The following is a 16,838-nucleotide window of genomic DNA, read 5'->3' as shown; positions in this document are numbered from 1 at the left end:
TTCTCTTCACAATATCCCACAGATTCTCTATGGGGTTCAGGTCAGGAGAGTTGGCAGGCCAATTGAGCACAGTAATACCATGGTCAGTAAACCATTTACCAGTGGTTTTGGCACTGTGAGCAGGTGCCCGGTCGTGCTGAAAAACAAAATCTTCATCTCCATAAAGCTTTTCAGCAGATGGAAGCATGAAGTGCTCCAAAATCTCCTGATAGCTAGCTGCATTGACCCTGCCCTTGATAAAACACAGTGGACCAACACCAGCAGCTGACATGGCACCCCAGACCATCACTGACAGTGGGTACTTGACACTGGACTTCAGGTATTTTGGCATTTCCTTCTCCCCAGTCTTCCTCCAGACTCTTGCACCTTGATTTCCGAATGACATGCAAAATTTGCTTTCATCCGAAAAAAGTACTTTGGACCACTGAGCAACAGTCCAGTGCTGCTTCTCTGTAGCCCAGGTCAGGCGCTTCTGCTGCTGTTTCTGGTTCAAAAGTGGCTTGACCTGGGGAATGAGGCACCTGTAGCCCATTTCCTGCACACGCCTGTGCACGGTTTCTACTCCAGACTCAGTCCACAATCTTCCTCAGGGTCCGGTCACCTCTTCTCGTTGTGCAGCGTTTTTTGCCACACTTTTTCCTTTCCACAGACTTCCCACTGAGGTGCCTTGATACAGCACTCTGGGAACAGCCTATTCGTTCAGAAATTCCTTTCTGTGTCTTATCCTCTCGCTTGAGGGTGTCAATGATGGCCTTCTGGACAGCAGTCAGGTCGGCAGTCTTACCCATGATTGCGGTTTTGAGTAATGAACCAGGCTGGGAGTTTTTAAAAGCCTCAGGAATCTTTTGCAGGTGTTTAGAGTTAATTAGTTGATTCAGATGATTAGGTTAATAGCTTGTTTAGAGAACCTTTTCATGATATGCTAATTTTTTGAGATGGGAATTTTGGGTTTTCATGAGCTGTTTGCCAAAATCATCAGTATTAAAACAATAAAAGACCTGAAATATTTCAGTTGGTGTGCAATGAATCTAAAATTCATTGCTAATTTTTTGAGAAGGACCTGAATGTGTGTGTCTGTGTGTGTGTGTGTGTGTGTGTATATAATTGCTCTGTTTGTTGTGGAGTCAAGAAATCTGTAAATATGTTTTAAAGATGAAAATGAGACAAAACTACAAATTGTCACATTTTATTACTTGGTGTTCAACACAGATCATTTACCAGCTAAGAAGATCAGCACTTTTAGAGTTTCTTCCCCCTATCTGATGTGGGCATAAGTAATGGGACAGTTGCCTCACAGGTCTTTCTAAGAGATCAGGTGTGTCCTGCACTCTCAGTAGAAAATATACAAAAGTCTGTCACTGGGGCGGTTTTTAAAAATGTACACTTTTGTACCTTTTTGTTTTAGTTTTGTAATGCAATTTTATGGACAGAATATAAGAGATGGGAAAGCAAAAGTGTGGAGAAAAAAATGAACTGCGGATGATCCTAAGATATACTGCCTCATCTGTAAAGCTTGGTGGAAGTGGTGTCAAGGCATGGTAATGTGTAGCTGTCTCTGGAACTGGCCCTCTTTATTTAAAATATGGCAGTAGCAGAATGAATGCAGAAGTGTACAGTATGTTGGCTACCAATATTCAAGAAAATGCCACCAGATTCATTGGAAAGTGCTTCATATCGCATCAGGACAATTACCCCAAACAAATGCTGTCTTGGGAAGGGCTCAAAGCTCGGGAATGGCCCGAACCTAGAGTACCCCCCCTTCCCCGTCTAGTTGTAAAGTGAACCCGAAGTGAGGAGATGGGGTGGAGGAGGGATGCTGATAAACCGTCAATGGATAGAGGTAAGTCAGCTGTATTTATACTGTATTGATTACTTGATTGTGGTTCACCGATGTTGATTAGGCTAAGTATCTGACGTGCTCCTCCGAACCTTGTTAATAAAACATCATTCAGAACTTGAGAGAGGTGGGATGTTCAGACACACTCGAGGAGGTTTAGCGAATCACAACACATTGAGCTAGCTGACCAATCTCAGCCCAATGTGTATTTCTGAGGAAGGGTCTCCATAATAATAGGAAATAAATTGAGGCGTTTGTCAGAGAAGGGACAGAAGGTGTGGAATAAAGGTCAAATATGTGAAAAATAATGCATTTAACAAAAAACGAAGCATGAACACGTTAGACTGCACCCCATAAACACAATCAAGCCTAGGAAAAAAAAAGAGAAAAAACTGTCAACCACCCCCTTAAGTGAAAACTCTGAGTATGTTAACCCTGAAATGAGGGAAACTTTGGGTTTATTTTTATAAGTCATTGATCATGAGTCGTGATGCACGTGCTAAACTCAGAGTGGACTGAAGTAACACAATTTAGCTGTTCTGATCACAAAACCTTTCCCTGTTTCCCATCTCAGAGTAAGTCAACTCAGAGTTTAAGTTTTAGCTCAGAGTTTGTTAAGAGAGTTTGACTTCTAACCCTAGGGTTGTGGGTTTGAATCTCTGGCTGGCAATACCACGACTTAGGTGCCCTTGAGCAAGGCATCGAACCCCCAACTGTTCACTGCTCTGTGTGTGCACTTCGGATGGGTTAAATGCAAAGCACGAATTCTGAGTATGGGTCACCATACTTGGCTGAATGTCACGTCACTACTACATTATTCAAGTTATAGATATCGTATAACTATTATTAAAAAAATGTTATATTACATATATATTTTTATATATTTTTATTACATTCCTGTTTTATTTTTTTATTTTTATGGAGTTATCATTCTAATTCAAAATCAAGTGCTAATGATGTACAGTATGTCCTTCTATAGGTTGAACAAAACAGAGAGACACCCTTCAAAGTGTTCACATAACATTCATTGCCCTTCAGAGTGATGCTCACTTCTGCCCACAGTGTCACATTACTGGTGACTGTTGGGTAAAGGACATCAGCTTTAATCCCTATAGTAAAGAACATTTAAAGGACACTGATTTGTATGTGTACTCATGTCAGCCTTCATCTTAAACAACTTTTAAGCTGTGTGTAATTCATCAACACCAAGGTCATGTTTTGGGCTAAACAGCGGACATGATGTCGTGATGATGCACACACCCTAAATGCATCGATCTGATATGCTGGGCTGTGTTTATGTGTATACATTAAGGAGGAGTTTACATTAAAGGTTATAGAAAAGACAGAGAGGTGGTGAGATCAGCCCACCTGAGGAGCCTCGTCCAACATCTACTGCTCAGAGAGCCATCAGTTCCTCTGCTAAGGTAAGATCAGGTCTTCTGATGTATTGGATTGTTCTAAATGTGACATGGGAATAATGCAATGAAAAACTTATCTTGCATGCCAGGGTGGATCGTTAGAAAACCTTCATTAATGTTTGATTCTTTGCCGTTTATGATTTAATACACAACCCATGCTAAGAGTTGTTCTTTTAAGTACAAATTAACAGGGAACAGATAAAGCTGGTCGATAGGATATTTTGGATATGGACTTTTCTGTAACTGTTTTACATGAAAGTCCTGTAAATATTCCCTAGAAAGCCTTGTTTAAAAGGACAGTTCATGCCAAAATGAAAATTCTGTCATCTATTCACACCCAAATTGTTCCAAGCCTACATGAGATTCTTTCTTCTGTTTAACACAAATTAAGATATTTTAAAGACCAAACAGTTGCGAGAGCCACTGACGTCTGGACTATGGAAACAATACAATAAACAATATTCAAAAGATATTTTGTGCTCGACAGAAGAGAGAAACTCATACAGGTTTGGAACAACTTGAGGGTGAGAACAATGTCAGAATTTGAATTCTTGAGGGAATAAAAACGGCATCCAGATTTCAAGGCCCATTTGTTGTCAGTGAGATGGAGAAAGCCCTGTGCTACAAATCCAAAGCATTTCGAGACGATTCAATAACCAGAGGTGGTGGGAGGGCAAACTTTCCAAAACACCTGCAGGCATTTAAGGGTACACCAGCAGTGTCCTGGAACGTGCTGCGTCCAGACTGCGTCGGACCACGGTTTCTGTTGCCTTTCAAAACACGAGTGCTGTTTTCTCGCAGCTGCATTTACAGCTGGAGTTTCTTAACAAACATTCCTCGTCTCGTAGTCCACATCTCACTGTTGACCTGTACATGGGAACAGAACATAATCCATCGAACTATATGTGCTGCAAGTAGACAACATTATTATCAGACAGTATGCTGATGAAGACTGATACATTATTTCTAAATAATTAGGTTTAATATTTTTAAGTGGGAAAATTAAGATTTTTGTCATTACTTGTCATCAAGTTTTGTCATCTTTTCCTCACTCCCAAGATGTTCCAAAACTCTATGACTTTATTTTTTTGTGTTTTTAAAGAAATCTTGGACACTTATAATGATATAATAAAAGCTGCACGCTCAAATGATGCATAAAAGCACCATAAGGTAGTCTGTATGACTTGTGACTTGTTTTCTTAAGTCATATGAAAGCTTTATGTAAGAAATAGCCAGTAGTCATTCACTTATATTCTTCCACTTCAGTGTGCTGACCAGATGATTCAGTTAGTGAGTTTAAGAGAACCGAACAGACTTATTCAAGAACTGTTGTGTGATCATTATCAACTGATTTGTTAAAAAGATACGATTTGTTCACAAATCGAACATGGTTATGCATGGCATTGCTATGAACTCATAAGTGCACCAGAGAGAACTAGTGCAGCTTCAGAATGGCTACAAATGACTTACGCAGTTAATATGAATCACTTTTATGACACATTTATTGTCATTATTTTGGGTTTCAAATGACATGAGGGTGAATAATGACAGCATATTTAGTAAACTGTAGTCAATTTTTGAGTAAACTATTATTGTAAGACAAATGTATTGTCTGATATAGTGTGTGTGTGTGTGTCTTTGATCAGGAGGGGTAAAAATGAGCCAGCTCAGAGAACTAGTTCTTCTTACAGGTAAGTCATGACTATTTATGTCCACAGTAAAGGTCACAGACAGATCTGTGCCCTTGCTCCTGAAGGTCAAGACTTCAAAGACTGTCTATCCGCATTTACAGTATACTAGGAATTAAATGATTTGATGGAAGAAAAAATAAATAAATAGTAAATTATTAAAAACAAATTAAATTCTAATTACAATATGTAATCATTATATTCTTATGATATACAGAATTCAAGTTTTTTTAAATAGATTATTTATTTTACTGATTATTATTATTATTATTATTATTGTTATTATTATTATTATTATTATTTTTAATCTAAACCTTAAAAACTACTGCAATGTTTTGAGTGCATTACCTTTTCTCCAAATGTCTGATAGTTTATTAGTTTGGTACTGTCAAAGTATTTTCTTCTTTGTGTATGATTTTTCACACATTTTTATTTTCATTTCCAGTCTTCTTGGCACTTCTCGGTCATGCTGAAGCAAGTAAGGCAGAAGAGTTTGTTCATTTTTATTCAACATTAATGCTATTCAACTTTTAAGCCTATCAGTCTCATGCATTTAGAACATTAAATTTCTGGCATAATTTTGTCTGTCTCATTTTCTTTTTTGCCTTTGCAGATCCTTTCGTTTACAGTAAGTACTGTGATGCAGATGCTCATGAGATCCCTATAATATATCATTTATTATATATTATTGCACACACATATAGTATATAAGTAATAAATATACATTTTATAATATTATATCATTTTGAAAGTGTTTTAAACTATAGATTAAATGGTCTTAAAATCTTCTGTTTTTAGACTATGAGGCGCTGAGGATCGGGGGATTGATCTGCACAGCCCTGCTTGTAGCCGGAGGGGTTGGAGTTCTGTGTTGTAAGTAGCTCTGAAATGTTATACATGCAATTTCTACCTAACAAGAATGTATGTTTTACATTACACACAGAAAGAGTAACAGATTGTTCTCTTCACAGGGGGGCAGTGCAAACCAAAAAGAAAGTAGGTCGCCTGATCTCACTGTCATGTTCACAGAAAATCATGAACATTAAGAAATCTAAATATTATTTTTTTTTAAGAGAGAAAAATGCTATAATTACTGCATCTCTGCATAGGAATGATGAAGACGCAAGCAAAATCTAAAGATCGGGGACTTCTTCTGCTGAAACTTTCCACTGGATTTAGAGGACTGTTTTTGTTTTCGGGTCTAGAAATGGCTAACTAGCTCCACTTCTCACCTGTCTTTTATTTTATTGTAGATTTTCTATTATTTCAATATTTTTCAACCATTTAATTTATGCACTAATCACAGTCCCTGCCCCAAAAACTGAGCTGCTGTTATTTTGAATGTGTAGAATTATTCTATGAATTTAAACAATCTCTCAAAGTGGCGCTTTAATAAAGATTCTCAGTTATGGGCCTGCAAAATTGCATGTGTTGTCCTTTTTTATACTTGAATTTATTTTTCGGATGAGAGATGTTGAAACACTGGCTGGCCTTGCAAGATGAAAGTCAAATGTCTTTTCAGTAGCAGGAATCAAAGTATAATCAAATGCATTATTAAAACACAGGGGTCATTTTAAATAAATAAATACATACAGTTAAAGGGCTTAATTTTTTATATTTATTTGACATGTTTCTTGTTTCAATGTTGCATACATTGAAATCCATAGAATGATATTGTCCAGGCATAAAATCATCAGTAACATTTCCATTCAGTTTACACACTTTTCCTCCAACCCTAAAACAACACAATGCGTATGTAAATGCATTATATGGTATAATGCATTAACATATACTTTTACAAACTTTTCTTAGAGTTCTATTCCTCTGCATCTGTTGGATCATTGTGTTAACTCCCCATCAGAATAAATTCAGCCTGTGCGTGCATGACAAACTAAAAACTATCAGAGTTGCTCTCCAAGAGAAAAGATCCTTTATTCATAACTCAACCCACTCAGGACTGAGCCAACCTGTTGAGCGTATGGTGTAGGGTGTTGGTTTCAGTCTGTCTAGATCAGATCTTTACGGGTGGTTCCTTTCACGACCACGTCTCAAACCTCTACATTTCACTTTCTTTCTCCTTGAAAAGGGTGAGTAATCAGTTCTGATACCATTTTAATGTTTAAATAGAGAAACATATGTTACGGCAAACTGATGGTCAAGTTCAATGTATATTGAAATATGATAATTAGGCTATTTTAAGGTGTTTTGTGTTCACATTTGTATCTTTGAATCTTTGTATCCTGCTGATAGTCTGTTTAACATTTTCGGAATGTAGAATAAATTGCAAAAAAGTGCCAGTAATTTTTGTTTATTTAATACTAATTTTATTTTACAAATTACATGTTGACACCATAACACACTTAACAAAAATGTATGAATTTCATAGTATCTGGCTCCTCTACTTTTTGCTTTAATGACAGCAGCACAGGAGATGCATGCAAAATAAGATAATCATATTCTCCAGTATGATGCAAGAACATCTTGCTTTTCAATAAATCCAGAAGCTCTGACCATCTGTATGAAAGAGTTCACAGTGTCGCACAGTGCTTAAGTGTTTCCTTTTAATTTTAGGTTTACTGAAAAAAAAAAAAAAAAAATTACATTTATTTCCTGTTTTTAGTAAAAAAAAAAAAAAAAAAAAAAAAACCCTGCTTTTCAATGTGATCTCAGGCTTTTGCACCTCACTGTGTGAACTGGTTTTCCTCCAGTGATTTGGAAACTGGAATGTCATGCAGCTTTACACTGGAAAGCAGCTGCGTCCTGGATCACTGCAACTTTTTAAAGATCACAGGCACCTGAATTCTTTGCTGAACAGACCAAGTTTAGTGAGCTCACGCTTAAAAACAAAGGTTCTTTACTGGCATATGATTCCATAAAGAACCATTCAAATTCATGGAACATTTCAATTGCACAAAAAGTTCTTTATAGTGGAAAAAGTTTCTTCATACAAAAAAAAAGTTTCTTTGAAAGGTTCTTTGAGGAATCCCAAATGCATTGCTGCAAAGACCATTTTAGGAAGCTTTATTTTTAAGAGCATAGATCTTCGAGGGCAAATCATGAGCTGGTTGTGTATTAAACATGGATGAAATCCAGTCCTTAGATGAAGTAAACACATCTAACATGGAGTTTAAAGTTTGAGATGCACCATGATGGCCCAACATCTGACTTAAATCATGTTTTGTTCGGTTAACCTCTTATAATCAGAGTCTGACGTTCCAGTTTTTCATGACCAAACGTGAAGTGTGAAAGGGTTATATTTAGATGGTCATGGCCATGTCTTTAACTAAAAAAAATGGCCTTAAATGTACAGTATTTGTAATGGGCAAAGGTTTAAGTATTAGCATGATCTGCTCATGAAAACTCGTGTTAGCTGAAGGGAGCACAAAGACAGAACTACTTTAACCACTGGAAAGGGCGGGATTGCGGTTTTTAGAATGATGATTAATTTCAATGGAATGTCTTGTTCCTTCCTGCGTTACTCTGAGCACATGGCCGGCAGAGAGATAAAATAAACTTCAGTGCAATCTAGTTATATATTGAAGAGTTTTCTGGATAGGTGAATCTGTGAAAACACGATGGTTTAAAGAGCTTGTGTCAGTAAAGGGCATCGTGTTTGTGCTGGAGTGTATAATCATACAATACTTCAGAGTTCACAGCCTGTTCTCAGGGGTGGAATTTTGTTCCTAATATAGCTGCAGTCTGGATTCCTGTGTACATGGCTTGCATCCTTTGTGTGCCATGTGATTGTGTCAAGTTGTCTCATGTGGAGTTGGGGTGTTTGGAAAAAGTAGGTGAGAACAAATGTGACAACTACACTGCACTGACCACTCACACACTATATATATATCACCCTTATTACATGCATTTTTTTGTATTTTGTTTTCTTTTTACATTTTAATTTAATTGAATACACAGCTTCTTTAACATAACTCTCTCACCCCAGAAAAATAGACTTTAAAACCGACCTTCAGACTAGCAGCTGCTCACAATAATTACTAGTCTGATCAAATTAGAGTAGAGAAGGAGGCGTGTCCATCAGATGAAGATTGATCACCTCTTCAGCCAGTCAAATGCTCAATTTGCTGTTCACGCCAGTATTTATGAGGCAGATCCAAAAGTTATTAACCTTAGTTAAAGGTTAAAGGTTTTTAAAGTCATTCAGCATTTAGCCATATGTTAAATAGCCTCAATACATTGCCATACTATAAATATCTGCCTTTAGGATGACTTTGGTCAAGAAACCAGTAGTAGACATGACCTAAATCTAAAAACTATAATTAGGAGAGAGAATTGTAGGACTGGCATTAAGTGTCTGTTTATTGATTAAAGTTTGCTAGTAAACTATCATCCAGATAGACACGTTTTTACACTTTATTCAACTCAGGATCATGATGCTGGGGTTGCCAGGATGTTGCAAAGGTGTTTTGAATGTTGTTTAGCAGGTTGCCATGTAGTTGCTAGGAGGTCTCTAGGGTATTCGGGGTTGGTTACCTACCGGCACAAGACAAAAGCACACAATCATAAGTTAGATCACTAAAAAATATAAAAATGCCTTTCACACTTAAAAAAAAAAACAGCAAAAAAAAAAAAAAAAAAAAAAGAATAAAGACATATTTATTCAAGTATTTTCAGTAACATCTCAAAATTAAGTAACCTTCTTTAACACGAAAAAATAAATATGTCAGTGGGATAAGAAATATAATCTTGTTTTCTCTTAGAATTATGTTTATTTTTCTTACCCCAATTATTTTTTTTTCTTGTTTTAAGAGTAAACTCATAATGCATTTTTTTTTTTTGAAAACAATAGTTAAAATTTTAATTAAAGATTTTGATCTAGGAGTTTTTAAGAAGTGTGAAATGGAAAAGAAGTTTAAAATACAGAGTAAAACTTTTGTGTGTGGGGGTGTTTGTGTGTGTGTGTGTGTGTGTGTGTGTGCGCGCGTGCGTGTACAATAAACCACACAATTTGAGCAAAATTGAATACTTATAGGATTGGGGCTGGGGAGGGGGGAGTTGTAAATCACTATGTGAAATTGAAACCAGACACAATACACATATTCAGACTAAAGTATTGACTTGCTCAGACAATGAGGGTTAGCAATATTCTTCACAGTCTGTTTTAAATGTCTCATTTCCTGAATGAGGATTTAATGTGAAGGAGTAAAGTAAGTGAGGAGCAAAAGAGACAGTAAGCTAAGAGACAGTATTGTTAGTAGAATGAACTTTGGTAACAGTAAAGAAAGAAACAGGCATTACATTGAAACGAGAGGGTCGGATTGTAATGTGAGACAAGGAAGTGATGTCAAACACTGTAGGACACAATTCCTCATTCTTTCTCATGACTCTCTCTCACACACACACACACACACACACACACTGGCAAGCCAACGTGACCGTGCCCTATCACAAGACCTTCATTATTATCAACACGCACCCTGGGTGATTCTGCCTGACATGAGGTGCCAAAATGTTCAGACTTTCCAAGCTGAAAACAACGCCTTCTCCTTTTCTCTCAGCTTTATTTACAAGTATCATGATTTAAAAATGAATAAATAAAATACATGTCTAAGACTCTCTAAAACGAATGTAAACAAACAGCTTCGCTTGCTAGATTCTTGGCAGAATTATCTTAGCACAGCTTGGTCCAGTATAAAGATATCTGTATCTGTTATTTAATTTAGCCTATTGGATGTAATAGACATTACAGAACGTTTTGAGCATGAATAGCCTACGATTTGTTTATTCTCTAAGAAAAAAATAATTTTAAAACAATAGGCTGATGTCTTTCAGTAATCAGTTTTTACATAGGCCTATCGCTGCAAAAAAGGATTGTCTTATTTTTATGCTAGAAAACTTAAGCACTCATTCTGATGTTAAACAAACATTGTTGTGAGCAATATTTCATTTATACATAATAAATGATAATAATACATAATAATATTTTCATATAAATAAAAATTAATCTTCTCATATTTTAGACAATATTGACAGTTTGTATGTCATCAAAAGAAATGAATCCAAACAGGTTCAATAGATTAGCGTTTCCGAGAAGTGTATGCGTATGATTCAGTATCTTGCTTATAATACACAAAATTATGGTTAATTAAAGTCACCTAATGGTTTTCTTCTGCAACTTACAGAAATTATACCAATAAAGGAACTAAAAATTAACATAAAAGTAGCAGGCCTACAGTTTTGAACTATATCTGAAATCTGTATTCTGCGATGCATAGACATCAAGGGTGGGTTGAAGATTCTTTAAAAGTCCTCTATTTTTGTTACACACCCAAATAACAGCACAAATGTTTGGAGCCATATTTGAGAATGAGTAAATTATGACAGAATTGGTGCACTACTCCTTTAATAAACATGGACGCACCATCAGACAATCACCTGTTTGCAAATTTCATGTTCTGCATCCAGAATCTAATTTGATTCTTGCTTTACATAAACAAACTGCAGGCTTCCATGCTTAATCAAATGAAGTATGCCTATTATATGAATAAACTGAATCCACAAATAATGACACTCAAAAACATGTGGCATGCGTGTTTACAAGAAGGAGGAAATTAGATCATTCCTGATCAAGATAATAAGGTATAAAACAGACACAGGGATTTATTAAACCTCTCTGAAAAGCTCTCGATTAACAACTGCCTTGTTCACTGCTCATGCTGGCCCAGCTGCTCTGATGAAAGGCCTGGAATACTGGAATTAGTTTTCTCTCAGCATGTCTCTGGTGAACCCATTATTTTTCCCCTTTTCTGCCACCATGATTGGAAGCTGAAGGTGGAGATTGTTACATCATCTCGTGTTGGTAGGGATGGGCACAGCATTCCCTCTGGTCTCTCAGAGACGAAATGGAAAATCCCAGCTAAGGTCAAATGGTGCTCCAGCATGTTTCCACAGTGCGCTTTTTAATTACGATGTAGACATAAGTCAGCATCTAGCTACATCTGTCAGGTCACATAAACCCCTAGCACTTTCAGAATGTGCTCAAAGGTCGTCTTTTATATTGAAGGGTTTAGCGTCTTGATGCGTTTCCTGGCAGCTGTTTTGTTTGGTGTGTGAACGTTTGGTTGCTGAGATGTTCCAGGCCTTTGCTGAAATTTGATCCAGGTCTGCTTTGTACGCTCAGAGCTGCTATTTGTTGCTCCAGTATGTTTAATCAGATCAGATGCATTGGCAGGGTTTGTGATCATTTGATTTACCCCATAATTGTTGATGTGAAGCTAGCAGAGGACAATAATTCCGGCATTAAGGGGATTCATGATATATTTAGAGCATAATGGATTAGAGTGGATTGCAAAGCATAATGGGAATTAGCTCTTATGTACGCAACAGATAGATGATCTGCTTTTAGATCCAAAGTATTATTTTCCTTGTTATAATGTGAAAAAGCTCACATTGAAAATCCATTTTACATTAGTCAATCTGACTTATGTCAAAGAGAAAAAAGGATATTCAGTGATTAAAAAAAAAACAGATTGTTGGGAGGTGCTTTTGAAAATTAATTGATCACAAAGTCCTCTGTCTGGAGTGGAGAAATAAAAAAATGAAGAGGGCTTGATGACATCAGCAAAAAGAAAGTCTTTTGAGAGGTGTAAGAATTCATTACTTTTTTATTAAAGATTCCCCTACAGTTAAGTGAGTGGAATGCACTGTCATAATTACAGTGGATAGCTGCACATGTGCATTTGTAAAGCAATTTTCATACTAGATTACCACATTTACATGGTCCCAGAAACAAGCCTTTCGCCTCTTTAGAAGTCATTGCATCATCAGAATTGTTTTAAAACTGATATTTCCATTCCTACAGCATGCTTTAATATATTAAATAAGAATACTTTTTGATTTAACATAGGGCATGTGAATCTATGTTATAATTTTTTCATGGCAAACCTAATTTTTGTGTTGCAGGTTAAATCCAAACTGTCATGATGAAGACTTTGGCACTAGTTTTCTTGACACGTACGTGTTTTTGTACCAATATATATTGCTTGTCTTACTAAGCTTAGAGAACTGTAAATGCATTGAAGGTGCATTAAGTTTATAGACCACAAGTAACTATAAATTAATAACTCCTATAATAAACTCCTGTGAACACACACTAATATAATATACTATGTTGCTAATCTGCTATACTATGCTAATATACTATATTACTTTTGTAGTTTTGTCCCTTGTGTTGGCAGAAGGTCAGCAGAAAAGTAAGAGATTTCACATTTCAATTATTTCTGTTATTCTTTCTTTATCTATTTTCATCCTTGTGATAAAATATTATTCCACAACGTTGCATGCATTTTTAAATACTTTTTCTGGTTTGGATTTTGCAGCAGAGGAGGACCCCTTCTCTTTTGGTAAGTTGCACACATCTTTTCATTTGAGCCTAACATCCATAATCCATCATAATACTTTAGAAGTTCTCAAGATCGTCTTTTAAAATTTCTGTGATTGTTCTGTCTCACACTAGATTATCACAGACTTCGGGTCGGAGGTCTGATCTTGGCAGCAGTTCTCTGTCTAATTGGCATCACTATTCTTCTAAGTGAGTGTGTTTCTGACTTTTTCATTTTTACAAATTTCAGATTTTATCTGTGTTCAGTCAAGAGTACAGTATCTTATAAAAAGGGTATTGATATAGGCTATATGTTACTATCTGTGTAGTATATATCTTTTATATTATAGTTTTAGGCCTATATTTTTTATATTTATATTAGTGCTGTCTGACGATTAATCGCGGTTAATCGCATCCAAAAACTTTTTTGTTTACATAATATATGTGTATACTGTGTATATTTATTATGTATATATTAACACAAATACATGTATGTAAATACTTAAGAAATATATATTATGTTTATAAACTAAATATTTTTATAAATAAATATAAATGTAAAAACTTAAATATTTTCAAAATATATAGCGTACTGTTTGTGTGTGTATTTATAAATACATAATAAATATATACAGTACACATACATATATAATGTAAACAAAACCTTTTATTTTGGATGTGATTAATCGTGATTAATCATTTGACAGCACTTATTTACATATTTATTTTATATCTTGAACTAAAATGAATGTACATAATTGTTACATAGTTCCACCAACAGGTGGAGAGAGCGTGTTTTGTGTATTGTGAGCGAGTCATTATATCTTTCTCAATTGATTTGTTTAAATACTGTAATTGATTTAGTTCAAGTTCAGTCTATAATAGTGAGTCAACCAATTTCACAGGATCATTAAAGAACAAAACACCGCTACTCTTGGACTTGGACTGTTTTTTTTTTAGAATTGTTTCATTTTTCTATTTTATTATAGCTGTCAATATTGAGTCTACAATTTAAGTTACATAATATTGACTCGCTGAATCATTCAACAACTTTTCACAGAATCATAAAAAAAATACTATGTGTTGCAGCAAGTGTTTTGAATTTGTATAGAACTATAGAACTATTTTTATTAATTTTAACTGGCAATACTGTGTTTAACATACTTTTTTGAATCATTCAGCCAATTTCAGTGACTTATTAAGAAACAAAACACCTTCATTGTGTCTCTTGCAACGTTTCTGTTTTGGCTTTGCTTAGAATTGTTTAACTATTTGTATTTCTTTGAACTGTCAATCAAATGTAAATTACTTAGTTTTAACTTCTAATTTATTGAATTTTTTAATTAGTAATGGAGGCCTGAATGCATATTCTAAAATATCAACAGCAGATCCTGAATCTGTGGAAAGCACGGGTTATTTATTTACATAATCTGTCAAACTGACAAACGTGCGCTTATATTCACGTTTTTCCCTTCGCATTTTGAGGTTAAATGTGACCTTGACATATTTTGGATTCTCTCTGTTTAAAAACATAATTTGCCTTTATTAAAGGTGGACACTGCAGATGCAAATTCAACCAAGACAAGAGGTATAAAGAGTATTTGAACTTTTACAATTATTTTGCTTTATGTACATAACAGTATAGAAATTGTGTAGCTCTAACAGCACAGCTCTCTTTTAACAGGAGGAGGACAGGAAGTAACGCTCAAGCGATGCTCAATGACACAGGTTTGTCCGCCTTCATCTACTTGTGCTGTTTACAACCAATAAACCAGTAACATGAAGACAATGCTGGTATAAATCAGCACCCCCCACCCCCCAAGTTCTCTTATAAAACACGTCACTATAAACCTGTGTGGTCTGAAGGCCGTGTGAAATCCAGCTGCTAATTGTTGCTGTGCCAGTGCCCCTGTGAAGCAGTGGGACACAGTGGGTTTTGTGCTCAGTGGTGGTCCCGTATGGTCCGTCTCCACAGCACCTCTCACATGGTTTCCAGCATGAGTCATACATTCTCCCTTGGGTGTATTTTCACTCCATGATCCCTCAGGGTGGGGTTGGAGAAACAGGATACAAATAAGTGCTATGTAAATATTTTATTATATTTTCAGTATCTTATTGCCTATAGTGAAGAATAAAGGAATTAGAATTGAATTAAAACATTTCTTGTAATTGGGGTTTAAATTATTCAGAGGGGTGTCAGATTTTCCAATGAACACGTTGTAACTTTCAGACCAATATACAGTATATGTATATACATGTATATAGTAGTTCTGCAATTTTCTGATATCATACAGATCATTTAGCATGAAAAGACTAAAAAAGGAATTAGGACATTTCAAAAGAAATATCAGTAATGCAAATTTAATGAGTTGATATCAAGGGAATTTTTTATTATTATTTTTATTCAGTTTTTTTTCACAGTATTACAGATCATATATATAATGCAAAAGTGTCAAAATATGATAGAAATTTATAAATACATTTACATTTAAATATAACAATAATAATAATAATAATAATAATAAAATGATGAAAAATAAAAATATGACCTCACTTAAATAATTTTATTTCATATCATGAACATGTAAATTCAGTTCTATATTTTTAAATATGATTTAACTTTGTTTTTCAGCAAGGGCCAGTGAATGCTAAATACCTACTGACCTGACCTTAACCAATCAGAGGAGACGGTCCACCTTTATCCCTTGTGCTGGTTTATCAGAGGAACCATTTCTCTTTAAGACGAGGAAAAAAATCCATATATCATTTTTTTATGCCAGATGTGTCTTTTTTAATATCATTTAATAAAAAATCTATTACCAGAAATCTGAATGTAAATTGTTTTTTATCATATCAGTAATTATATTAAATTATGGTGGATGTAGGTATGCAAGGGAAGACTTTTAATGGCAGTGTACTGAATCAGTCTCATCTGGAAACCTGTAACCAAATATTACTGTTAGCTCTAGTGAATCCATACAATATTACACTGTTGCATTCTGTGTGAAGTAGTTTACTGTTCAGACTTGCTTTGGTGTTGAGTAACTAGTAAAAAAAAGACATGAAAAGATCATGCTTTCATATTTACATTGCGATGTTGTCATGTGCTTGATTAATTTTCATTTCCTGCCTATTCATCAAAGATATGCTATTAGTATTACGTTTTATCTGTCATGTGAAAATTGTCAGTATCAGTCAAACATACACTAAAATAAACTAAAAGACACTAAAGACACCTGTATCAGTGTTTTCTGTTCTCTGTCTCCAGCTGACTGACACCCTGCTGATTCTCAAAGCCTTTAGTTAGCTAAGTTTTGTTTTGTTTGGATTTTGAATTATTACGGCAAGCATTAGACACTAAGGCTATAGCCTGTGACTTGTTATTTTTCACATCCTTTTCATGCATGTGAAATGTTTTGAGAAACTATTCAACCGAAGCTAGACAAAACAGTGAAAAATTTTATGTGACTGGGAGAATGTTGTGAAAAAAAAAACAGCTAAAAAGTTCAAAATGTACTCAACAGCGCCCTCTACTCCCTGATATTTTTAAGACATTA

At 35.3% G+C, this 16,838-nt stretch overlaps 2 protein-coding genes across 2 annotated transcripts; both read left to right on the top strand.

Annotated features, from left to right (window-relative positions):
- The first annotated feature begins 3,174 nt into the window (after positions 1-3,174).
- LOC127974658 (FXYD domain-containing ion transport regulator 11-like) lies at positions 3,175-6,355 on the top strand. The gene is made up of 7 exons (XM_052578095.1): positions 3,175-3,261; positions 4,902-4,946; positions 5,389-5,421; positions 5,557-5,571; positions 5,742-5,816; positions 5,915-5,939; positions 6,053-6,355. Exons 2-7 carry the CDS (start codon positions 4,913-4,915, stop codon positions 6,078-6,080), a joined length of 210 nt encoding a protein of 69 aa, XP_052434055.1. The 5' UTR covers positions 3,175-3,261; positions 4,902-4,912; the 3' UTR covers positions 6,081-6,355.
- A 511-nt stretch (positions 6,356-6,866) lies between these two features.
- Positions 6,867-16,512, top strand: fxyd3 (FXYD domain containing ion transport regulator 3). The gene is made up of 8 exons (XM_052578094.1): positions 6,867-7,030; positions 12,864-12,914; positions 13,118-13,153; positions 13,280-13,303; positions 13,417-13,491; positions 14,833-14,869; positions 14,966-15,009; positions 15,914-16,512. The coding sequence occupies exons 2-8, from the start codon at positions 12,881-12,883 to the stop codon at positions 15,931-15,933; spliced, it is 270 nt and encodes an 89-aa protein (XP_052434054.1). The 5' UTR covers positions 6,867-7,030; positions 12,864-12,880; the 3' UTR covers positions 15,934-16,512.
- Positions 16,513-16,838: the final 326 nt, after the last annotated feature.

Source organism: Carassius gibelio, chromosome B16 (assembly GCF_023724105.1).
Source record: "Carassius gibelio isolate Cgi1373 ecotype wild population from Czech Republic chromosome B16, carGib1.2-hapl.c, whole genome shotgun sequence".
Taxonomy (NCBI): Eukaryota; Metazoa; Chordata; class Actinopteri; order Cypriniformes; family Cyprinidae; genus Carassius; species Carassius gibelio.
The sequence above is the reverse complement of the archived record's forward strand: the minus strand, read 5'-3'. Positions and strand labels throughout refer to the sequence as shown.

Coding starts and splice junctions, on each gene's coding strand:
- LOC127974658 (XM_052578095.1), top strand. CDS start 4,913: ATGAGCCAGCTCAGAGAACTAGTTCTTCTTACAG. Junction 4,947..5,388: donor AGAACTAGTTCTTCTTACAG/GTAAGTCATGAC, acceptor TTTCATTTCCAG/TCTTCTTGGCACTTCTCGGT. Junction 5,817..5,914: donor AGGGGTTGGAGTTCTGTGTT/GTAAGTAGCTCT, acceptor TTCTCTTCACAG/GGGGGCAGTGCAAACCAAAA.
- fxyd3 (XM_052578094.1), top strand. CDS start 12,881: ATGATGAAGACTTTGGCACTAGTTTTCTTGACAC. Junction 13,304..13,416: donor GGAGGACCCCTTCTCTTTTG/GTAAGTTGCACA, acceptor GTCTCACACTAG/ATTATCACAGACTTCGGGTC. Junction 14,870..14,965: donor AAATTCAACCAAGACAAGAG/GTATAAAGAGTA, acceptor CTCTTTTAACAG/GAGGAGGACAGGAAGTAACG.